Source organism: Leucoraja erinacea, chromosome 9, assembly GCF_028641065.1.
Source record: "Leucoraja erinacea ecotype New England chromosome 9, Leri_hhj_1, whole genome shotgun sequence".
Classification (NCBI taxonomy): Eukaryota; Metazoa; Chordata; class Chondrichthyes; order Rajiformes; family Rajidae; genus Leucoraja; species Leucoraja erinaceus.
This window is the reverse complement of record NC_073385.1, coordinates 10,537,953-10,563,641: the sequence shown is the minus strand read 5'-3', so window position 1 is coordinate 10,563,641 and position 25,689 is coordinate 10,537,953. Positions and strand designations below refer to the sequence as shown.

The 25,689-nt window shown below is 45.4% G+C and overlaps 1 protein-coding gene across 2 annotated transcripts; it reads right to left on the bottom strand.

Moving 5' to 3' along the window:
* LOC129699994 (ribosomal protein S6 kinase-like 1) lies at window positions 1–24,844 on the bottom strand. 2 transcript variants are annotated; one of them, XM_055640118.1, is made up of 9 exons: window positions 24,685–24,844; window positions 22,381–22,428; window positions 20,563–20,695; window positions 16,357–17,805; window positions 15,970–16,059; window positions 11,600–11,682; window positions 9,260–9,355; window positions 6,262–7,956; window positions 1–5,012 (listed from the first exon to the last, which is right to left on the bottom strand). In XM_055640118.1, the coding sequence occupies exons 1-8, from the start codon at window positions 24,817–24,819 to the stop codon at window positions 7,840–7,842; spliced, it is 2,151 nt and encodes a 716-aa protein (XP_055496093.1). In that variant the 5' UTR covers window positions 24,820–24,844; the 3' UTR covers window positions 1–5,012; window positions 6,262–7,839. The 2 variants fall into 2 exon arrangements, with proteins under 2 accessions (XP_055496093.1, XP_055496095.1); XM_055640120.1 differs by having other exon boundaries at window positions 11,600–11,679.
* Window positions 24,845–25,689: the final 845 nt, after the last annotated feature.

Here is a 25,689-nt window from a genome sequence, read left to right as displayed (position 1 = left end):
TTTTTGCGCGCCACACTTTTCAGTTTTTTATTTGCAAAAATATTTCAAAACCATGTATCATTTTCCTTCCACTTCACAATTATGCGCCACTTTGTGTTGGTCTATCACATAAAATCCCTATAAAATACATTTACGTTTGTGGTTGTAACGTGACAAAATGAATGAATGAATGAATAAGTTTATTGTCATTGCACAATACTGTGCAACGAAATTCCATTGCATCTCCTCCGGTTAAAAAATACAAACACAACAACCATTGACACATATGTACACTTAGTAAAAATAATTTTAAAAGGATGTTGCATTTCTTGGAATTACATTTTGCTTCCCCAGTGTTCTCTGTTGGAATTAAGTTCTTTTATCACACATGGGTAGAAACTATTTTTTAGTCTACCGGTGCGAGCCTTCAGAGACCTGAATCGCCTCCCAGAGGGTAGCAGAGTGAAAAGGTGGTTGGCAGGGTGCGATGTGTCCTGCTTGATGTTTGTGGCCGGGCGCAAGCATCGGGCCCTATATATATCATCCAAGGAGGGCAGTTGAGCGTTTGTAATGCTCTGTGCATTTTTATAACTTTCTGCAGCGCCCTCCTCTCAGCCACAGTGCAGCTAGCAAACCACACCAGGATGCCATAGGAGAGGATACTTTCCACGGCGCATCGGTGGAAGGAAAGCAGCAGCGGCTGTGAGACGTTTGCTCTCCACAGAGACCTCAGGAAATACAGCCGCTGATGAGACTTCTTCACGAGAGTGACGGTGTTCATTTGCCATTTGAGGCCCTGGGAGATGTTTATTCCCAGGAACTTAAAGCCAGTGACTCTCTCCACCATGTCTCCTTTGATGCGTAAAGGAGCAGGTTCCTCTCTCCTCTTCCTCCTGAAGTCAATGACCAGTTCTTTTGTCTTCGATGGGTTGAGTACCAGGTTGTTTTTGGTACACCAGTCAGTTTTTGGACTTCATCTCTGTAGGCAGACTCGTCCTTGTTGTTTATCAGTCCCACCACAGTCGTGTCGTCCACAAACTTGATGATCCTGTTTGTACTGTGTGTTGATGTGCTGTCATAAGTGTATATTGTATACAAGATGGAACTCAGCACACATGTGGAAATGTTGAAGGGGTATGAATACTTTTGCAAGCCACTGTATGTCCTCTAGTTCTCGATTCCCTTTCTCTGGGCAAGACTCTGTGTGGGTATACTATCCATTCCTCTCATGATTTTGTAGACCTCTATAAGATCACCTCTCACCCTTCTGCGCTCCAAGCAATAGAGCTCCAGCCTATTCAACCTCTCCCTACAGCTCAGACCCTTGAGTCCTCTTGAGAATAGAGTCCTAGCCGACTCAACCTATATTTCAGTCTTTTCATTTACAAGCTCTGGATCTCACTTGCCACCCGGCCCTAACGTTCTGAAAAGGTAATGGCCTTTGAAGGTCACCTACTGGGTTTGTATTCACTGGAATTTAGAAGGATGTGAGGGGATCTTATAGAAACATATATAATTTTTAAAGGATTGGACAGGCTAGATGCAGAAAAAATGTTCCCGATGTTTGGGGAGTCCAGAACCAGGGGTCACAGTTTAAGAATAAGGGGCAGGCCATTTAGGACTGAGATGAGGAAAAAATTCTTCACCCAGAGTTGTGAATCTGTGGAATTCTCTCCCACAGAAGGCAGTGGAGGCCAATTCACTGGATGTTTTCAAGAGTTAGATTTAGCCATAATCATATTGAATGGCGGTGCTGGCTCAAAGGGCCGCATCTATTTTTCTGTTTTCTAATCACTGCTCTCTTTCTGATGATGGTGCATTTGGAAAAGTGTTGTGGACACAATTTCAGGATTTAAACTTGGAGACACTGAAGGACATTTTGACAGATTTTCAACCTGGGAGTAGAAGTGGCTTGGATGTGTTTTAAACTCTTCTGGTTTTATCTTTCTTCATGGCCAATAGTCCCAAAGCCGTGATGTGGAATTTTCTGTCATTTCAAAGGATGACAATGTCAGTACCAAGGATAGTGTTTCGCTGCTCCTTAACTTTCACCCCACCAGCCTCTGCATCCAACCCATTCTGCAGTCTGTTCCCTCCGCAACTTCTTGGTTCACTCATCCCTCCCGAACCAAACCACCCTCTCCCCAAGTACCTTCCCCTGCCATTGCAGGAGATGTAACACCTGCCCCCATACCTCCTCCTCACATCTATCCAGGGACCTCGGCAGTCCTTCCAGGGGAGACAGGTAGACCTCATCTACCCTTTAATGTTCCTGATGTGGCCTCCTTTACATCAGCGAGATCACAAGCAGACTAAGCCACCCTTTCAAATGTTTCCCTTATTTATAAAAAACAAACTGCTGGAGGAACTCACCAGGTCAGTCAGCATCTCTGGAGGGAAATGGACAGATATTTCGGGTCAGGACCTTTCTATAGGCTGATGGAGTAAAGTGGTTAGGCAGCAGTGTGGAGATGGGGTGGGGGCAAGAACTGGCAAGTGATGCCTGATTTTAAATAAGGAGGAGTTGATTAGCGGATGAGACAGGTGGGGGAAGAGATGAATGGAGTTAACTGAGGCTGGAGTGATGTGGAGAAAAGGGTGCAGATAATGCAATCTGAAAAGGAAGATGGGGAGTGACCTGCAGAACCAGAGGGAAGGATAATGGTGGAAGGGAATAGGGCTAGGATAATGGAGGGATGGGTAGGAAGTGAATGGATTGAGGGGTGCGGGGTAGGATAGCAGGGGTAAAGGAACTTTCCATTTTCTTCCAAAAAGAGGCCGTTGCAGTTAGCCTGGGTACTTTCAAAGACCAGGGTATGCTTATAATTTTCTGTTCAGCGCAGGTGTCCATATTTAAAAAGGGATTCGACAGATAACTATATGCACGTCAATTTTATATCAATGGTCGGGAAGTTATTAAGCAGCTGGAAGGTTATTAGCTAACCAAGAGAGCAAGTGTGAATTCCTGAAGTGAGACACTATGTCTCACAAATCTGTCCATAATGGCTCTGGTTTAGGAAGAGCACATCTACTAACTTGCAGTAATGATATTTAAAAGCCACCAGGACAGTTCCATGGATAGGAAAAGTTTGTAGAGATATGGGCCATGATCAGGCAAGTGGAACTAGCTTGGTCAGGTAGGTTTAGTTCAGTTTAGAGATAGAGGCCCTTCGGTCCACTGAGCCCAGCGACCCCTGCACACTAACCTTATCTACACACACGAGGGATAAATGTACACATACACCAAGCCAATTAACCAACAAACATGTACGTCTTTGGAGTGTGGAAGGAAACCGAAGATCTCGGAGAGAACCCACACGGTCACGGGGAGAACATGCAAACTCCGTACAGACAGCACCTGTAGTCGGGATCGAACCCGGGTCTCAGGCACTGCAAGCGCTGTAAGGCAGCAACTCTACCGCTGCGCCACCGTGCTGCCCATAATCGTCATGGACAAGTTGGACTGAAGGAACCTATTCTGTTGTGTAAAGCTCTGATAACTATGAATAACTGCCACTATGAATAACTGGTATAACCATTCCTCAACTAGAAGAAGTCAATAACTTATTAAAAAAATCTGAAGAAAAAATATTTTTATCAGGATAGACGTTAAATATATTTATATATATCTCGCATGCATTGGTCAAAGTGCTAAACTTGGACGTGTATAGCATGCTTGCACCTGATGGCACCAGTCATAAAATAGCAGCTAATCACATCAGATTAGAGACAAATAGCATATTACAAAAATATAAAATGAGAATACCTCTTGGTTTCTTTGTGCCAAAGTACAAATCACTATTAATCTGCAAACAAGTCCCAGCAGCAGGTATTAGCTTCTGAGACATTGAACGGATAACTTTAACTCAATGTAGGAGGCAGAACAATGTATTGCAGAACACACGATTAACATGCCTATCACACTAGATACCATAACTTTTATATAACACCATGTTAAAATATAATAAGTGGCAGAATGGAAGTGTTGGCCACCTCAGCTAACATTGGTCTCAACCTGAGGTAGGTAGACTGACTCTTAAATCAGAGAGCCATCACTGTTGCACTTTTTCTTAACTGTCATTTTTCTGTAAGGGATTCCCCCGAACTTCGTCAATTAATACATTGTTAAAATTAGAAATAATTGTGTTATACAATGAGACTGCAACAGACATTGTTACGGTAGGAATAAGAAAGGGGAGGATACAGAGATGTGCACCATAACTTATTAGCCATTACAAGAATCATTCCTTACCACAGATGCAGACACAAAGACTCCGGGTATACAATGCTCAACAAGTAAAAAGGTTCCTTGCACAAACACAGAGCAGACTTGCACAAGTGGTTCATATGTTTTGGCTTCTAAGACAGGGATGCTTGGTCAGTCTACATCTGGTCTGTATTGTCCAAGACAAGCTACAGAAAGGGTGGCACAGAGGTAGAGTTGCTGCCTTACAGTGCCAGATACCTGGGTTCAATCCTGACTACGGGAGTTTGAACGTTCTCCCCATCACCTGCGTGAGTTTTCTCCGGGTGCCCCAGTTTCCTCCCACACTCCACAGAACTACAGGTTTGTAGGCTTATTGGCTTGGCAAAATTGTAAATTGTCCCTAGTGTGTAGGATAGTGTTAGTGTGCAGGGATCGCTAGTCGGCGCGGACTCGGAGGGCGAGGTCCTGTTTCCACGCTGTATCTCTAAACTAAACTGGTTTAAAACTATTTTTTTCTGTCCTGTCCTGGCAGAACTTGCTAAAATAAAATCTTGCATTCTATCTGCTTGCAAGAGTGCCAACGTAGGGGGGACAGCGCAAAAGATGAAGGACAGATAGTATGGCCATTAATATTAGGGTCAATATCAATCATTCCCATCTCCTGAAAGGAGCAATCACAGAGAGAAATCAATGATAGTACCTGTACCATTAATAGCCATAACAGTACAGCTCTTCATCCATTTGCACATGTTCAAGTAGTTTGTTAACAAGGCTCAAGTTAATTCATTAAAAGTACAGTGGGGTGGCATAGTGGCAGAGTTGCTGCCTTCCAGCGCCTGAGACCCAGGTTTGATCCTGACTACGGGTGCTGTCCGTACGGAGTTTTACGTTCTCTCTGTGACCACACTCCAAAGACGTACAGGTTTGTAGGTTAAAGATAGACACGAAATGCTGGAGTAACTCAGCGGGACAGGCAGCATCTCTGGAGAGAAGGAATGGGTGACATTTCGGGTCGAGACCCTTCAAGGGTATCCAGCGTTTTCTCCCGATCTTCGATTTAAACCAGCATCTGCAATTCCTTCCTACACAGGTTTATACGTTAATTGGCTTCAGTAAAATTGTAAATTGTCCCTAGTGTGTAGGATAGTGCTAGTGTACGGGAATCGCTGGTTGGCGCGGATCTGAAGGGCCGAAGGGCCCGTATCTGCGCTGTATCTCTAAAGTCTAAAGAAGCAGCTGGGCACCAAAGGCTCAATATATGATATTAAGAAGCATAGATAACAGCCCATAAGTCTCATCCACCTTGGTCAGAGTTTAAACCTGGTCGGGTATCCTGGCAGTCATTTTCAAACATGTAGAAGGGAAATGCAAAGTACTCTGGAAAATGTATTTCATGCTTAACTAGAGGACCTAACGCAACTGTTTCTCCTTTTGGACTCAGCATGAAAATCATGTTTTCTTCTGAGAAAGATAATCTTTCTCTTCTCAAAAACTGCTGCCTTGTGCCAAGGGACCACATTTTTGTGCCTTATCTGATGGGATAAATTGCAGACTTGATTTTTAAAATCTCAAAATTGTGTAACATTGCTAGGGAATGGGGTTAAGAGGGAGAGATAGATCAGCCATGACTGAATGGTAGAGTAGACTTGAGGAGCCGAATGGACTAATTCTGCTTCTGCCACTTAGGACCATTGTGAAACACTAGCTGGACCTCAGCTAAAGTGCTGCACGCTGTTTTGGTCACCTCAATACAGGAAGGACATGACAGCACTGGAGACGGTGCAGAGGATGTTGCCTGTGATGGAATTCAGACATGAGGAGAGATTGGAGAAACTAGATCTGTTTTCCCTGGAATGGAGGAGGTTAAAATAAGACAGGATTGAAGTATATTAAATTATGAGGGATATAGATAGAGTGCAGGAAATAATCCCCACATCAGAGGTAGATAAAGCTCAAAGACAGGTTTAGCCCATGCAGGGCACGGGATAGAACGTACAAACTCCGTACAGACAAGCACCCGTAGTCAGGATCGAACCCGGGTCTCTGGCGCTGTATGGCAGCAACTCTACCGCTACGCCCCCGAGCCACCCGTGTAGGTCAGTCATGAAAATACATCACTACTAAATGTGCCACACAACATAGACGTCTGCACGGTTAGCGATTCAAGGTTAGGAGTTTGCCTAACACAAGTGTTGTACAAGCTCTTTATCAACAGCACATTACTCTCCCAATGGGACCAAACACTCATTCCTAGTGTGCTTGAGCTTGATTGAACCATGTGTACCAGCTTGTAGGTGGTAATAGACTGAATTCTGTTGATGGTGTTTGCTCTCAGTTCCTCAAATTGCTTAGTGGCTCAGGACAGGTACACAAGTTCCAGACCCGCTCCCAAAGAACAAATTGCTGGAGGAACGCAGCTATGGAGGGAAATGGACAGACGATGTTTCGGCTTGGGACCCCTCTTCGAGACTGCGTAGAGGTACAGCTGAGTCCAGCTCCATCCAAGACCGCAGGAAATTGCAGCAAATTGTGGACGCAGCCCAGATCATCACACAAACCAACCTCCCTTCTATTGACTCCATTTATACCTTACGCTGCCTCGGCAAGGCCAGCAGCATAATCAAGGATGAGTTGTACCCTGGCCACTCCCTCTACTCCCCTTTCCTATCAGGCAAAAGGTATAAAAGTGTGAAAACACACACGACATGATACAGGGACAGTTTCTTCCCAGTTCTTATCAGGCAACTGAATCATCTTACCACAACCAGAGAGCAGTGCTGAACTACTATCTACCTCTTTGGTGACCATCAGACTATCCCTAATTAAACTTTGCTGGCTTTACCCTGCACTAAACGTTATTCCCTTATCATGTATCTATACACTATAAATGGATAGATTGTAATCATGTATTGTCTTTCCGCTGACTGGTTATATCGCAACAAAAGCTTTTCACTGTACCTCAGTACACGTGACAATACACAATAAACTTAACTGAGGGGAGATAGCTGGTAGAAAGAAGTGAGGGGAAGGGAGCTCCCAATGGAACCGTGAATCCAGTAAGGCAGGTAGTAGATCCAGATAAGAAAGGGTTGGAGGGATATGGACCAAACGCGGGCAGGTGGGACGAGTGTTGCTGGGACATGTTGGCTGGCGTGGGCAAGTTGGGCCGAAGGGCCTGTTTCTACACTGTATCACTGTGACTCTAAAGGGTTGATTTCAGATGAGTCGGGTGGAGGAGATGGGAGATAGTCACACCAGGCTTCACCATTTATCATCTCCGGCCTTCGTCACCATCTCCACCCTTCTCCCTCAAACATGACTCACTTGCCAATCAACCTGTTCTCTCTTGGATCCACCCGTTACTTGCCAGCTCTCGTCTTATTCCTTCCTCTCTCGTCTTTCCACTGGCTATCTCCCCTCTACTGAGCAGAATGGCCCAATTCTGCTTCTACGTCTTATGGTCTACGCCAATCTTGAAGAAGGGCCACAACCCAAAATGTTGCCTGTCCGTTTCCCTCCACAGTTGCTGCCCGACCCGCTGGCTCGCTCCACCCGTCTGTTCTTTGCTCCAGATTGTGGAACCCGTAGTCTCTTGTGTTTCCAGATCTGCTTGGTCCGCTCTTGTTGAGATGTTCGTCACACACTCATGTAACTCATCGATACCCATTCAACTTGTTCCAGTGTATAGAGCTGAAAAAGGGATGGGATTTTATCTTGTGCGTTCCGTTCTCTCTGGAGCCAAGGCGACAGCGATAATCCCACTGTAACAACTGGAGGAGGAGGAGAAATGCAAGGCAGCAGGTTAGTCTTAGTCACATGGAAAATGCAGATAATCACTGGTAATAACCATTGCGCTATACAGCCCATTACCAGCAACACATTACAGCGACTATATTCATTAACTAGCTAAAGCACTTCCTGGGTTAGTAGACCATAAGATACAAGAGCAGAATTAGACCATTCGGCCCATCAACTCCGCTCTGCCATTCAATCATGGCTGACCTAATTTTTCCCTCTCAATCCCATTCTCCTGTCTTCACACTGTAATCTTTGATGTCCTTAAGAAGGAACTGCAGATGCTGGTTTACACCGAAGATAGAAGCAAAATGCTGGGGTAACTCAGCGGGTCAGGCAGCATCCCCGGAGAGAAGGAATAGGTGACGTTTCGGGTTGAGACCCTTCTTCAGACTGTGTGGTGAAGGGTCTCAACCCGAAACTTCACCTATTCCCTTTCTCCAGAAGTGCTACCTGATCCGCTGAGTTACTACGGCATTTTTTTTGTGTTTACCTTGGGAGTAAAATCTGGTTGTGTAAACTGTCTATAATCTTCTTATCCTCTGATATTTCATCAGTGTTGGCGAGTGCCGCAGTGCTTCCAGCTGTCGACACAAACACCCCATGCTACGTGAGGAATGACAAGGATTCTTACATGTTCTTATCTCAACCTACAGTACCAAAGCAGGTCACGATGTTTGTTGCTTCCATGCACAAATTGCCTGTAACATCTACCTATTGGTGGGACGACACTTAATTCTTCACCCTTGACCGTGAAGCACAGACGTCCTGATATATAAATGGACGTCTCTTCTTTCACCTACATTTTGGATCAAGTTACATCAAGTGAAACTGGAACATGGTTTTTCCTGATCACCTCGTCTGGAATAGATATCAGTTTCCTCACATAAAGTCTGGTTGCACACAGCACGAATTGCCACTTGGTCTCCCCATAGAGAGAATCATAGAGTGATACAGTGTGGAAGCAGGCCCTTTGGCCCAACTTACCCACACCGACCAACCTGTCCCATCTACACTAGTCCCACCTTCCTGCCTTTGGTCCTATCCATGTACCTGTTGAATTGCTTCTTAAACGTTGGGATAGACCCTGCCTCAACTACCTGCTCTGGCAGCTCGTTCCATACACCCACCACCCTTTGTGTGAAAAAGTTAGGCCTCGGGTTCCCATAAAATCTTTCCCCCTTCACCTTAAACCTATGTTGTCTGGTTCTCAATTCCCCTACTCTGGGCAAGAGACTGTGCTTCTAGCCGATCTATTACGCTCATGATTTTCCTCACCTGTTGCAGAAGAGACACGGCTGCAGGACTGAGATGGTCTGGGAGTCGGAGCTGGGTGTGAGGATGGATTCTGGATGGGTAGCATTGAGACAGGGTCTGGCACACACAGAGAGATATAGAACATGAATATACAACAGTGGGGAACACATAAATTAGGATTCATGATAATTTGATTTTACTGGCTCAGTCAGGACAAGTTTTTACCTTCCATTAATGGGTGGGGCCGAAGTGTTGGTTTCCACACTGTATCTCTAAACTATACCAATTGATTTTTTTTCCTTATTCAATTAAAAATGATTAAGACCAACTTACATGAAGACTTCTGAAGACATTTGGTAAAGTTTCACTTCAATGAAATGTTTAAAGATTTGGATTTGGGAATGGATAAAGAATTTGTTTCTGGGTAGAAAACAGATGGGTCTTTAGGAATCTCTGAGGAAGAATAGGAAGTACTGCATTTTTTTGATATTTCAAACCTCAACATCAACCCCACAACTATTTTTAATTGTGGTCAAACAACATTCAGCAGATACTCTTGTTTACTGTCAAGTTCATGCAAGTGGATCAAAATATGCTGCTTAAGATTCTGCTTCTTATAAAACATAAAGCACAGCACAGTCTTTAGAGCATGGGCCTCCAAACTTTTCAGCATGAGGGCCACATTATATATTTGGCACATTTTAGTGGGCTGTAGGAAAAAACGACAATAGACAATAGGTGCAGGAGTAGGCCATTCGGCCCTTCGAGCCAGCACCGCCATTCACTGTGATCATGGCTGATCATCCACAATCAGTGCCCCGTTCCTGCCTTCTCCCCATATCCCCTGACTCCGCTATCTTTAAGAGCTCTATCTAACTCTCTTTTGAAAACATCCAGAGAATTGGCCTCCACTGCCTTCCGAGGCAGAGAATTCCACAGATTCACAACCCTCTGTGTGAAAAAGTTTTCCCTCATCTCCGTTCTAAATTGCCTACCCCTTATTCTTAAACAGTGGCCCCTGGTTCCTGGTCCCCCAACATCGGGAACATGTTTCCTGCCTCTAGCGTGTCCAACCTTTAATAATCTTATATACTTCAATAAGATTCCCTCTCATCCTTCTAAATTAGAGAGTATACAAGCCCAGCTGCTCCATTCTATCAACATATGACAGTCCCACCATCCCGGGAATTAACCTCATGAGCCTACGCTGCACTCCCTCAATAGCAAGAATGTCCTTCCTCAAAGTTGGAGACCAAAACTGCACACAATACTCCAGGTGTGGTCTCACTGGGGCCCTATACAACTGCAGAAGGAAAGAAATGTCAGTTTTGCTGTTTGGACCTGATCTTAGAGGGAATATTCCAGTTCCGATGCACAAACAGGGGTAGTGGATAGAAAAGGTAGCCGATGGCGTCCGCGGGCTTGGAATGGACTTTAGTCACTCGCGTTTACTCTGAGTCATAGATAGAGACGGGGAGAAAGTGAAGTGAAGTGTCGGGGCTCGAGCAGAGGAAAGTGGGAGCTGGTTGGAAACTGGCAGTGAGGGAGATGAGCGTTAAAACGGTGAAGCAGCAGGAAGCAGCACCGATACAGACATGATGCATCTTAAGAGAGAGGTGAGGGAAGGGTCTGGCGGCGACTGAAACAAGGAATGATCTACGTATTCTGACTACAGGGAGAGAGACAGAGCCTAACGGGCTCCCACCTGGAACTGGGAATTCGGTTTGAACACATTCTTCCAAAGATCTGTTCCGATCTGTTGTGTGGAGAGAAAATGCTGCAAACACGCCACAAATTCTCTGAGTCACCGGACTTTAGGACCCGGGGGAGCCCAGAGCTCAGAGCATGCTGCGGGCCTGATAAAATCTCGTGGCGGGCCGGATGTGGCCCGCGGGCCATAGTTTGGAGACCCCTGCTTTAGAGATACAGTGTGGACCTACCGAGTCCGCGCCAACCAGTGATCACTTCGTACACCGACACTATCCTACACACTAGGGACAATTTACAGAAGCCAATCAACGTACAAACCTGTACAAACCTGTCTTTGGAATGTGGGAGGAAACCGGAGCACCCGGAGAAAACCCACGCGGTCACAGGGAGAATGTACAAACTCCGTACAGACAGCACCCGTGATCAGGATCGAACCCAGGTCTCCGGTGCTGTAAGGCAGCAACTCTACCGCTGCGCCACCGTGCCGCCCACTATTCAGTTTCCTACTCTGCAAAACCTTATCAAGAGAAAAGCTCTTTGAGCTGAAATGTGAAAGGGATATTTTTGATACTAAGGTAATAAACAAAATCTAATACAGTAAATGTTTACAAGAGATCAGGAGAAGACAAAAGTATCAACAAGAACAGTTACCGTCCCAGTTAGAAGCTCGAACAACAACGCGCCAAGACTCCACCAGTCACAGGCCTCTGTTACCTCTCCAACCCCACCGACTTCTGGCAGAATCAAAACAGTTATGAGGTACAACAACAGAGAGCAACATTGCAATTATATACTTTAATATGGTACACATGTCCTTTGCACAATCCACCTCAAAACTAAAAACCCTTCTGTCACCTTCATACACCCACTCTCCCCATTACCTTTTGCAGATTCTGCTGTTCATTAACCATTTAACTACCTCAGTCAATGCTTTAAGGAGCTAATACTATTTTGCGGACAATATTTTCTTTAGTTTATCGTCAGGTGGGTGACATCCATAGCTGGGCAGAAGTTTGTTCTAACATTCAACTAGGATTTGTGGCGAACAAAAAAAAGCCTTACATTATAATTCTAGATCACTCAGAGTTTAGTTTTGTTTAGTTTAGAGATAAAATAGAATAGAATAGAATAGAATAGTTTCTTTATTGTCATTGTAACATGGGCCATGTACAACGAAATTTAAAATGTCAGCCAGTCAGTGCAGCATTCAAACATTTCTAAAGCTAACGAAACATCCACGGTAAAATAATAAAGATAAGCAAATAAATAAAAATCACAGACAAAGCACGCATACACACCCAACCCTCCATCCTTCTGTCGATTTCACCGTTACCACAGTCCCTTAGTCTGTATCGCCCCTGCGTTCCTTGGCGGCCACATTTAGTACTTTTATAGCAGTGGGGTAAAAACTGTTTTTTAGTCTATTTGTCCTTGTCCTTGTGGATCTGTACCGTCTGCCTGACGGCAACAGTTCAAACAGGGAGTGTCCGGGGTGGGAGATGTCCTTTATTATATTCTGGGTTTTTTTTATTGCAGCGGGAACTGTGTAGGTCCTCCAAGGTAAGGAGAGGGCAGCCGACAATCCTCTGGGCGTTGTCAATGGCCCTCTGGAGCGCTTTCCTCTGAGCCGCTGTGCAGCTGGTGTACCACACCCATACACAGTATGTTAGTATGCTCTCAATGGAGCACCGATAAAAGGACAGCAGCAGCCTCTGAGTGATGTTGTTCTTCCTGAGCACCCTCAGGAAGTGCAGTCTCTGCTGGACCTTTTTCAGCAGCGCAGTGGTGTTCACGCTCCACGTCAGGTCCTCCTCAATGTGGATTCCCAGGAAGCGGAAATCCGCCACCCTCTCTACACAGTCCCCTCTGATGGTCAGTGGTACCATGTCCGTTTTGTTTTTCCTGAAGTCTATTATTACCTCCTTCGTCTTTGAGGTGTTGAGGAGCAGGTTATTTTCTTCGCACCACACTGTCAGCTGCTCCACCTCATCCCGGTAGGCGTACTCGTTCCCCGCGGAGATGAGTCCCACCACTGTAGTGTCATCCGCAAATTTGACAATGGTGTTGCTGTGGTGGGCGGGGGTGCAGTCATGCGTGTAGATGGTGTAGATTTGGATTTAGAAATGGTTTTGCAGGGAATGCAGGAATGAGTTTTGTGCAGGTAGATAAGTGATGATCTTAGCTTCACATTCGGCACAGATATTGTTAGCCAAAGGACCTGTTCTTGTGTAGGAAAGAACTGCAGATGCTGGGTTAAATTGAAGGAAGACACAAAATGCTGGAGTAACTCAGTGGGACAGGCAGCATCTCTGGAGAGAAGGAATGGGTGACGTTTTGGGTCGAGACCCTTCTTCAGACTATTCTTGTGCTGTAGTGTTCTATGTTTAGTCTTTTGAGATACAGCATGGAAACAGGCCCTTCAGCTTAACATGCCCCTGCCGACCAAGATGCTCCACCTATACTCTAGTTCCACCTTCCTGCGTTAAGCCCGTACCCATCTAAACCTTCCCTATCCATGTACCTGTCCAAATATCTACAAATGTACATGTATCTGTGGTCACCTTTATATTAAGTTTAAATATTATTTTTATTACTATTCTGCGCTATTGTTTCAGGCGGGGCAGTGAAAGGGACAGTGCGATGGATTGCTCCTTTAAAGTGGATGCAGAGGCTTGATGCACCAAACAGTGTCCAGTGTACAATTCTGTGCATTACGTAAGATTACTAACATCAGATCTCGAGGGCCATTTCTTAGAATCTGGAGATCATCTCGCTTGACATTTAAACGACATAAAATCCTTTGAGGAGATGCCTTTAATTATTGAAGGCAGCCGAAAGAGGTTTGATTTAACCAAATACCAAGATTCATTCTCTCTCAACACCAATGTATGATGATCTCCAGCTGGTATTTCCCTTCACATTAGGGCAGAACGGTGGAGTTGCTGCCTTAAAGTACCAGAGACCCGAGATCGATCCTGACTACAGGTGCTGTCTGTATGCAGTTTATACATTCTTGCCGGGACCGCATGTGTTTACCCTGGGTGCTCCGGTTTCCTCCCACATTCCAAAGGCGTACAGGTTTGTAGATTAATTGGCTTTGGAAAAAATTGTCCCCAGTGTGCAGGATAGTGTTGGTGTATGGGGATCGCTGGTCAGTGCAGACTCGATGGGCTGAAGGGCCTGTTTCTGCACTGTATCTTTAAAATTAAAAACTAAGTTTGTTGGCAATAAATTAGGAATATATCTCCAAATTCTTCCTGACCATTTGACTAGATCTCTAATCATTGAAGGTAAAACAGTTTACAGTGAAAACATTGCAGACCATTCAGCCAAAACTCTCAGATCAAACAGGCGGATTTGGATATCTACTGGCATCGTGAAAATGCTGGTGGCAGACGGTGGTGTTGATGGAGTCGGCCACGGGAGGTCCTACAGTGGCCGGGCGAGTTGGTGGATCGAACGTAGCCTGCGGTAGCTGCACAGGGAGGCAGTGAAGGGGTGCCATCAATGTTACACTGGGGCTGGTCGACCTCTACTTCATCAATCCCGTACCACCAGACACCGGGCCAAGTTAATAAAAAGTGCAGGAAGGCAACTGGTTAACACCGAAGATAGACACAAAGTACTGGAGCAACTCAATGGGACAGGCAGCATCTCTGGAGAAAAGGAACAGGTGATGTTTGGGGTCGGAATCCTTCTTCAGACTGAAAGTAGCGGGGGGGGGGGGGGGGGGGGGGGGGAGGAGAGGAGAGGGGGGATCTTGAGGTAGGAAAAGGCCGTCCATCAAGAGAATAACAAATTGCATATCTCCTTGGCACGGTTCGGACTGATCACTAGATTTACTAGAATGTTGCCTGGGTTTCAGCAACTAAGTTACAGAGAAAGGTTGAACAAGTTAGGGCTTTATTCTTTGGAGCGCAGAAGGTTAAGGGGGGACTTGATAGAGGTTTTTAAAATGATGAGAGGGATAGACAGAGTTGACGTGGAAAAGCTTTTCCCACTGAGAGTAGGGAAGATTCCAACAAGGGGACATGACATGAGAATTAAGGGACTGAAGTTTAGGGGTAACATGAGGGGGAACTTCTTTACTCAGAGAGTGGTAGCTGTGTGGAATGAGCTTCCAGTGAAGGTGGTGGAGGCAGGTTCGTTTTTATCATTTAAAAATAAATTGGATAGTTATATGGGATGGGAAGGGAATGGAGGGTTATGGTCTGAGCGCAGGTATATGGGACTAGGGGAGATTATGTGTTCGGCACGGACTAGAAGGGTCGAGATGGCCTGTTTCCGTGCTGTAATTGTTATATGGTTATATGGTTATCATGGAGTCGAAAGATGTTGCTGGAATGGGTCGACTCTCTCTAGCTGTCCCAGAAGAGGATATATTATAAGATCTTAAGGAATAGGAGTAGAATTAGGCCATTCGGCCCATCAAGTCTGCTCCGCCATTCAATCATGACTGATCTATCTCTCCCTCCTAACCCCATTCTCCTGCCTTCTCCCCATAACCTCTGACACTTTTACTAATCAATAATCTATCTATCTCTGCCTTAAATATTTGCACTGACTTGGCCTCCACAGCCTTCTGTGGCAAATAATTCCACAGATTCACCACCCTCTGACTGAAGCCATTTCTCCCCATCTCCTTCCTAAAAGAACATCCTTTAATTCTGAGGCTATGAACTCTAGTCCTAGACTCTCCCACGAGTGGAAACATCCTCTCCACATCCACTCTATCCAAGCCTTTCACTAATCTGTATGTTTCACTGAGGTCCCCTCCTTCTTCTATTTTGGCTGGATGGCAGGCTGAACAAGCATTTCACTGTTTCTCTGTACACGTGACATTATTAAATCAAACCAAGAAATACATTTCACTGGCAGTTGGATAATAAACAGGTGCCAAAATCCCTGAATTTAAACCCCACATGCTCAGATGTGCCACCTCTGCTGGCCCAGTGGAGGTGCTTCACCAGGAAGACCTGTACACACTCCAGGTCCTGTCCCGTACTGTCAAACCCAATTACCTGGTGCACAATACATGTCCTCTATGGCTTTAGTATTACACTGAACTTCAACTTCACTCCACTGGCCAAAATACGTGAGGCAAATGTGACCTGTAAAAAGATCACAGTTAGATGATGTCGTGGTCTATGACTGACAGCATTTCAATTAAAATTACATGACAGAAGCAGCCAGGATAAATAGAGATGCAAGGAGCTGCAGATACTAGCTTCTTCAGCAAAACACAAAGCGCTGGAGTAAGGCACCCAGTCTGAAGAAGGGTCCCGACCTGAAACATCACTTGTGCATTCCCTCCACAGATGTGACCCACTGAGTTTCTCCAGCACTTTGAGAATTGCAGCAGCAAAAAAATACTAGTTTAAAATCTTTTTGTCCAGTTTTGAACTCACCTGCATTATCCACAAGTATATTTCTGGGGTTGAGATCCAAACATACAATTCCCTGCTGGTGTAGACTTTCTATAGCAAGAACCATCTCAGCCACCCAGATTCTGATCTGATCCTCTGACAGACCTGAGGAAGCCAGGCTTGGGATGGGATGTTCAGCATTGGGGTGGTGTGGCGGAGGGGATGAGGAATGGCCTTCTCGTGCTTTGCAGGGATCGGAAAAGCCCGCTGTCCTGTTTAAGGTTCTCGGACTGTCAGGTTTGCAAAATGGACTTTTGCCCGAAGTTACAGTGACTGGAGACTGGTCTGGCTTATCTTTGTGGTTCAACATTGCCTCAGGCGATCCATCTTTCAACGTCAATAACTTGTTCGGAGATTCAATGCCGTTTAGTGGTGACGTCTGATGCCCATTCGCGCGCTGTATAGAACTGAGGGCACTCACGGAAGTCTTTTGCTCTGGCTGATTCTTCTCCAAGACGGCGACTGTTGTATTTCTTGTAGGCAAGGCAGCTGATGACCCGACAACGACCAGGTTGGTGTTATCCAGAACACTGTTGACTTTGCTATTGCTGTCAATTATATCCAAAGGATTGACTGTTATTTGGTAGTAGCCCCTTGTCCCTTGTCTTGTGCCAGTCTTCAAGTTCAAACTGGTGGCTCGGATGGGACTTCTAACCGGGCTTGATCCATGTCGAGACTCCTCGTTAAACAGCGAAGGCTTTCCTTTCAGCAAATCTGAAGCTGCGTGGATTTGGTAAGTTCTTGACGACTTTGGGCTGGAAGATTTACTGGGGCCTTCACTGTCCGAAAAATGATCAAGGGGCCGTAATACCTTACCCTGGGAGAGAAGCTGACTCTTTCCACACTGCAGGTCTATTTGCGTCAGATTGTCCGCACTGCCGAGTATAATGTGGTTTAGGGTTTTCCTACTTTGAGATGAATCTCTGTCCCTTTCTGAAAGCAACTCGATGTCAAAGGTTACGCAGTCACTGTGTGGCAGATGCGTGACCAGTAAACGTGGCCCATCAGGACTTTGCCCAAAGCCATTTGGCGATAGACTAGCTTTTGAAAGCTTGTTATTTCCCTGCCAAGTTCCCGTCCTGTTTGCACACTCATTCTGTGCATTTTGTTGGTTTGCTGCATTTGTGTGACTAGATGGTTTGTCACCTACTTCCTGCTCTGTCCTTGTCTCTGGGTGGCTGAGGTCAGTGTTGCAACTGTACTCCGTGGTCCGTTCTCTGCTCGTTTTATTCCTGTCCTCACTTTGCCAGTCCTCCTTGCTGACTGGTGCAAGTGTGGAAGCAGCATCACACATAGCTAACAGAGAGGGGGCAGTGTAGCTGTTCTTCAGTTTGATGGTCTTGTGGCGTGGACTGGAGCATTCCGGGAATTCCAACCCTTTTTCCGTGCCGGCCGGCCGATACTGTCGTAGATGAGACCAGAGTTTCCCGCCTGCAAACCAAAGGAGGTGTACAATGAAACTCACATGGCCTGCAATGCATTGGACATGGGCAAACATGCAGCTACCTACACCAGTGCAGAAAATCATGGAAAAATTCCAAGAAGGACTGAAGTTTTAGATTAGTTTAGAGATACAGCGCGGAAACAGGCCCTTCGACCCACCGGGTCCGTGCTGACCAGCGATCCCCGCATCTGAACACAATCCTACACACACGGGGGACAATTTTTACATTTACCAAGCCAATTAACCTACAAACCTATACGTGTTGGAGTGTGGGAGGAAACCGAAGATCTCGGGGAAAACCCACGCAGGTCACAAGGAGAACGTACAAACTCCGTACAGACAGCACCCGTAGTCGTGATCAAACCCGGGTCTCCCATGCTGCATTCGCTGTAAGGCAGCAACTCTACCGCTGCACCACCGTGCAAGTTATAACTTAACATATAGCATTGATATAACATATAAACCACGACTCAGTTTGTAACATGCCTGTTTCAAGGTGAACGGTTCAAGTCCTACGCCAGTAACTTCAACACAAAATTTCAAGGTTGTAAATTACTGCTGTGCCATTGAAGGGCTGCACCATTCAACATTAAATTGAAGAGATCTCACTACCTAGGTGTGTCTATAAGCTCCCATGGCACTATTCACAAGAGGACTCAAGGGTCTGAGCTATAGGGAGAGGTTTAGGCTGGGACTCTATTCCTTGGAACACAGGAGGATGAGGGGTGATCTTACAGAGGTGTATAAAATCATTTTATACACCTAGATCGGATAGATTCACAGCCTCTTGCCCAGAGTAGGGGAATCGAGGACCAGAGGACATAGGAATAAGGTTAAGAAGAAAAGGATTTAATAGGAATCTGAGGAATAACCTTTTCACTCAAGGGGGGTAACTGTCTGGAATATAGAAACATAGAAAATGTTTAAATATAGCATGTGTAGGTCATTCAGCCCTTCGAGCCAGCACCGCCATTCAATATGATCATGTCTGATCATCTAAAATCAGTACCCCATTCCTAAGAGTTAAATCAACGCTCTCTTGAAAACATCCAGTGAATTGACCTCCACTGCCTTCTGTGGTAGAGAATTCCACAGATTCACAACTCACTGGGTGAAAAAGTTTTTCATCGCAGTGCTAAATGGCCTACCCCCTATTCTTAAACTATGGCCCCTGGTTCTGGACTCCCCCAACATTTGGGAACATTTTTCCTGCATCTAGCCTGGCCAATCCTTTAAGAATTTTATATATTTCTATAAGAATCCCTCTCATCCTTCTAAATTCCAGTGAATACAACCCCAGTCGAGCCATTCTTTCTTCATATGCCAGGCCTGCCATCCCGGGAATTAACCTGGTGAACCTATGCTGCACTCCCTCAATAGCAAGAATTGAGCTGCCAGAGGAGGTAGTTGAGGCAAGGACTATCACAATGTTTAAGAAACTGTTAGGTACATGGATAGGACAAGTTTGGAGGGATATGGGCCAAAGGTAGGCAGGTGGGACTAGTGTAAAAACACAAAGTGCTGGAGGAACTCAGCAGGTTGCGCAGCATCTGTGAATGGACAGACGAGTTAAGTTGGGACCCTTTTCAGACTGTTTCAATTGGGCAAATAATGACTTTTTAGACTGTACTTTAGAGAAAGTGTGGAAACAGGCCCTCTGCCCACAGAGACCTCGCCGACCAGCGACCACCTCATACACCAGCACTATCCTACACACACTAGAGACAATTTACAATTTTACTGAAGCCAATTAACCTACAAACCTGTACATCTTTGGAGTGTGAGTACCTGGTGAAACCCCACGCAAGTCACGGGGAGAACATACAAACTCCGAAACAGACAACAGCTATAGTCAGGATCGCACCCAGGTCTCTGGCGTTGAAAGGCAGCAACTCCACTGCTGCATCACCGTGCCGCCCACTTTTTTAAAATCTGTTTATGTTTTTAAAAACATAAGATATTGCCTAGCCCAGGGAAACTCCCATTTTCTTGTGAAACAGCACAAAATCTTTCATGATCAAACTCAGCCTAATGCTGGATTGGGCGATCCAGCTCTCCACACTGCTGGGCGGAGCCACCCTCCATGTTAGCAATTTTTGAATGCCATTTTTCATATTCGATCAATATTATTATTCTTTCCACTCAACAGGACCTAGTCCCACTTAATGTAATCCCATGAACTTAATTCTAACATGGTTCCATTTCCAAACAAATAATAACCCAGCAGTATGAATATTAATTTCTCTAACTTCAAGTAACCCTTACAACCATCCATCCCCACAGCGTGGTCATCGTACTAGTTTCACTTTGTCCTGCTGGGTTTCACAGTTTATCAGTCTGAAGAAGGGTCTCGACCTGAAACGTCACTATTCCTTCGCTCCATAAACGCTGCCTCACCCGCTGAGTTTCTCCAGCATGTTTGTCTACCTTCACTGTTTATATCACTCGCTATCACCTTCCACAAGCCAACAATGGACCATTGTGGGCTCCACCTCTCCTTGATCATCTTAGCTGTTTCTGATTTGACCATTTGCATATCTTTCATTCATTTGTTCAATGTAGCTTTCCATACCTCTCGATTCCCTCCCCCCCCCGGACTCTCAGCCTCGACCCGAAACGTCACCCATTTCTTTTCTCTAGAGATGCTGCCTGACCCGCTGAGTTACTCCAGCTTTCTGTGTCTATCTTCAGTGTAAAACAGCATCAGCAGTTCCTTCTTACACAACCGTTTGGGAGTTCCTTACGTGGCACGTGCTCCAGGTGAAGAAAGATGGTATCATCACTGACATAATACTGCAGGAGTTGAACCATGAATGGAACACCTTGTGGGATTATTGTCTGCCGCTCGCGGTTCATGAGGCTACATTTGGGCAGGCTCTATAAAGAGAAGAGAAAGTCATTAGCTTTAGCATGTAGGATTTGAGTCTCCATCACAAATGCAACCCATTGATAAATGAATGGGAGAGTTTAGGTGCCTCAGAATTAAAGGATGTTCCTTTGGGAAGAAGATGAGGAGGAATTTCTTTAGTCAGAGGGTGGTGAATCTGTGGAATTCATTGCCGCAGAAGGCTGTGGAGCCCAAGTCAATGGATATTTCTAAGGCAGAGATAGATAGATTCTTAATTAGTATGGGTGTCAGGGGCCATGAGAAGGCAGGAGCAGGGCCACGACATCATCTAACTGTGATCGTTTTACAGGTCACATTTGCCTCACGTATTTTGGCCAGTGGAGTGAAGTTGAAGTTCAGTGTAATACTAAAGCCATAGAGGACATGTATTGGACCGATTGCTCCCAATTGGGCCCCGCGCCAGAGTAATCTACTCTCGGCTCGGGTAGATCTACCCCGGGTGGAGGGTGGAGAGAAAGTAGAGGGGTGGAGGGGGAACAAAGGGGTAGACGGGGAGGGAGGTGTGAGGGGGAATGGAGAAGGGGGAGATGGGTCATTCCCTCACGGTCCCGGGGCAGCGCTCCCGCCCCTCCAGTCGCCGTGCTTCACACACATAGCCCCGGCTCCACCACTCTCTCTCCCCGGGGAGACGCGGTGAACAACACAGGAAGGGCCGGGCCAGGGGTTGGAGCAACATTTACAAACCTCGGCCTCAGCTCACACGTGCTCCCGCCGCTGGCCCTCTTCCCCTCCCTTCTCTCCTTCCCTTCCTCCCTTCTCTTCTACCCTCCCTCCCTTCTCTCCTTCCCTTCTCTCCTTCCTCTCTCTCTTTTCGCTTCTCTCCTTCCCTCCATCCCTTCTTTCTCTCCTTCCCTTCTTTCTCTCCTTCCCTCCCTCCTTTCTCTATTTCCCTCCCTCCCTTCTCTCCTTCCCTCCCACACACAAATGACGCAGAAACTGACACACACACATCACGCACAGACTACACGCAGACAACATACACATACACACACACACACAAGTTAGGATGGGGTAGAAGCCAAACATTTTGTTTGTTACTTGTAGGCTTACAGGTTTGCAATTTTATATTAAAATGTAGCTTAGCTTAGATCTGTTTGGTCCCAGGCACTTTTTAAGTGCACATTTTGATTACTTTTCATTCTACCATAGAGATATAAAGTCTATAATAGACTTTATTTATATTTCTATGATTCTACAAACCTTGGCTGGGAACCTGGGGCTCACCAAAATTGTTCCCAATTGGGCCCCGCACCTCCTAAGGCCGGCACTGGGCAGGAGAATGAGGTTAAAGAAGAGATAGATCAGCCATGATTGAATGGTGGAGTAGACCTGATGGGCCGAATAGTCTAATTCTGCTCCTATCACATGAACATGCTGCTAAGCCACTAGATCAGAGATGCAAAAGAGTTTATTCTCTCCCTGTGCCCATAGCTTTGTAGCAAATCGATCTCTACTGCTTACTCCTTTACAAGAACAAGTGGCGGCAATGGAATTGCTACAAAGGAAATTCCAAAGTTTAGGACTATGCAGCAGCAAACACAGCCACAGAGGCTTCCATTAAAACAATGAACACACAGCAGAAACTGTCAGAGACACAGCATATCTTTTCTGATGGTGACTGCACTTCATGCCAGGTTAAGATTCAGACACTTACTTTAAGTATGAAAGGGTCCTTTGTGGATGGATTCTCCACGAGCAGCACCTTGACAAAAGAAAAGAAAAATTAACTTTGACACTTAATTCAGAGATTAAAACGGCGAATCTTGAACAGCAATAAAATCTAGAAAGGAATTATAAAATCATGAGATGAATAGATCGGGTGAATGCGCAAAGAGTCTCTTGCCCAGAGTAAGGGAATCGAGGACCAAAGGACATAGGTTTGAAGGGGAAAAGATCTAATCGGAATCTAAGGGAATCTTTTTCACACAAAGGGTGATGGGTGTAGGGGTCGAGCTGCCAGAGGAGGTAGTTGAGGCAGGTGCTATCCCAACGTTTAAGAAACAGGTACATGGATAGGACGGGTTTAGAGGGATATGGGCCAAACGCAGGCAGGTGAGACTATTGTAGCTGGGACATGTTGGCCGGTGAGGGCAAGTTGGGCCGAAGGGGCTGTTTCCACACTGTATCGTTCTATGACTATGACTCTATGATCTTCTGAAAGCTGACTCGGTCAAGAGAGCTTTCTAAATAGAGTGAAACTCTGTTAATCCAGTAGTTTTGGGACTTTGAAAGTGCTGCACTAACAGATATTCCGGATTCTATTAATATTTCAACACACTCTGTTTTTTAAGATGTTAAACATTAAAGCAATACATTTGCCAGTGGACCCTATTAACTTAAAATGTGCATTGTTACCGGTGCCCCAGGGAGGGAGCATCTGGAAGGTGTAGTGGGGTTTTGAAGGAGGGATGTTCTTGGAACTGATTCTGACTATGGCAGTTCACACAGTTTGCACAGCTAGTAGAATCATAGAGTCATAGAGTGATGCAGTATGGAAACAGGCCCTTCGGCCCAACTTGTCCACACTGGCCAACATGTCCCACCTACACTAGTCCCACCTGCCTGCGCTTGGTCCATATCCCTCCAAACTTGTCCTATGTACCTGTCTAACTGCTTCTTAAATGTTGGGGTTGTCCCAACCTCAACTAACTCCTCTGGCAGCTTGTTCCATACACCCACCACCCTTTGTGTGAAAACGTTACCCCTCAGATTCCTATCTTTTCCCCTTCACTTTCCTCTGGTACTCGATTGCCCTACTCTGGGCAATAGATTCTGGGCATCTACCCGATCTATTCCTCTCATGAACTGTTGCCACACTGTTCCAGAGATCCAGGTTGAAACTTGACCTCTGGTGCCATTGGTGTAGATGTTCACCCCAAGAGCGATTGGGTTTCCTCCAGTTCCCTACTACATTAGACACACATATGGGCCAATAGGTAAATTTGGCCACTTGAAATGCCTTTTGGCAAGTGGTACATTCTGGGGGCAGTTGATGGGAATTTGTGGAGCACAAAATAAGATGAATGTAAATGGATGTTTGGTGGTCAATGTGGTCTCAGTGGGGCGAAGTGCCCGATTCCACACTGCATGATTCTATCTCCAAGTGTCCCAGAAAACCAGAATTTCTAGAAATAGGTCACAGATATAAAATCTCAAATTCTGTTCTTGTAATAAGGGGAAAGAGATTACAACAAACCAATAAAGGGGAAGCCAAAGGAAACATTTGATTAACGCACTAAAACCTGAAGGATTATGTTTTGCAGTCAAAAGGAAACAGCAGGCTGGTGCCTGTTTTCCGGAGCTCCCGTGGCAACAGCTGCGTCCGCTGGACTGGAGGTCGGCAGCTTCGACCACCCCCGGGCCGCGGAGCTTAACCGCGGGACTGACTTACCATCGCCCGGTGGGGTATCGCCTCAGCGCAGAGGGAGAAAAGGAGGGAAGAGACAGTAACTGTAAGGCTTTTGCCTCCATCACAGTGAGGAGGTGCTTGGTGAACTCACTGTGGTGGATGTTTATTTGTGTTTATTGTGTGCTGTTATTATTACATGTATGGCTGCAGGCAACAACATTTCGTTCAGACCGAAAGGTCTGCATGACAAATAAAGGATTCAATTCAATTCAATTCACTACATTTTTTAACGCCTCGAAAATGCTAATATAAATCTGGCATACTTTCAATTATAAATGTCCAAATCAAATTAACATAGAAAAAATTTAAAGTCCTTATAAATCAGTAATAGCTGGAATAAATTCAATAAACATGTTAATAAAGGATCTTACTTGAGAAATAATGAATAATGTATGAATACTTGCAGTGGCATTAGTGAAAAATGATATTAAGTACGGTTTAATTACAAGTCTCTTACTACAACTCAATTGCACGTTAATTAAACACCAGCGCTGCAATTGAGATTATCGTTCACACTTGGTGCAGTGAATGAAGTGTGGGAATAATTACCTTGTCAATGATTGCTATGACCTTTGACATTTTCAAGTCCTCTACTGGGGAGCTGAGAATTCTGTTTGGCCGAAACCTCAGGCTGCTGAACCCCTGCAAATGAAGAAAGAAAAACAAAAGGTGTAGACACTGCATTCTCTCTATATCACCGTCTATATCACTCTTGATGCTCAGTCTGAAGAAGGGTCTCGACCCGACTCGTAACCTATTCTTTTTCTCCAGAGATGCTGCTTGACCTGTTGAGTTACTCCAGCTTTTTGTGTCTATCTTTGGTTTAAACCAGCATCCGCAGTTCCTTCCTACACGTGGGATTAACCAAACTGGCTCACTGCAGAAAAATGAAGTTACTTCATGATAGAACATATCCAAAAAGTCACAATCCACTGGACAATAGACAACAGGTGCCGGAGGAGGCCATTCGGCCCTTCATGCCAGCACCGCCAATCAATGTGATCATGGCTGATCATCCCCAATCAGTACCCCGTTCCTGCCTTCTCCCCATATCCCTTGACCGCTATCTTTAAGAGCGCTATCTAACTCCCTCTTGGAAGCATCCAGAGAATTGGCCTCCACTGCCTTCTGAGGCAGAGAATTCCACAGATTCACAACTCTCTGGGTGAAAAAGTTTTACCTCATCTCCGTTCTAAATGGCCTTCCCCTTATTCTTAAACTGTGGCCCCTGGTTCTGGACTCCCCCAACATCGAGAACATGTTTCCTGCCTTTATCGTGTCCAATCCCTTAATAATCTTATATGTTTCAATAAGATGCCCTCTCATCCTTTTACATTCCAGAATATACTAGCCCAGCCACTCCATTCCATCAACATATGACAGTCCCCCCATCCCGGGAATGGCAGCATAGCAGACTTGAACTTATTTGAAAAGATAGTGTAAAAATCCCTCCTTTACCCAGGCAGGATATTGGGGAAAAAATGGAAAAAAAGATATTTAGCAATTTTGAGCATCATTTAGAGAGGCATAGTCATACAGCGTGGAAACAGGCCC

Excerpts from the sequence above, each read along its gene's own strand:
- LOC129699994 (XM_055640118.1), bottom strand. The coding sequence starts at position 24,819 with ATGCAGTGTCTACACCTTTTGTTTTTCTTTCTTCATTTGCAGGGGTTC. Across the intron at positions 11,683-15,969 it reads GGACATGTATTGTGCACCAG|AAGTCGGTGGGGTTGGAGAG; the intron begins GTAATTGGGTTT and ends TGATTCTGCCAG. Across the intron at positions 7,957-9,259 it reads CCGTGTCTCTTCTGCAACAG|TTGTTACAGTGGGATTATCG; the intron begins GTGAGGAAAATC and ends CTCCTCCTCCAG.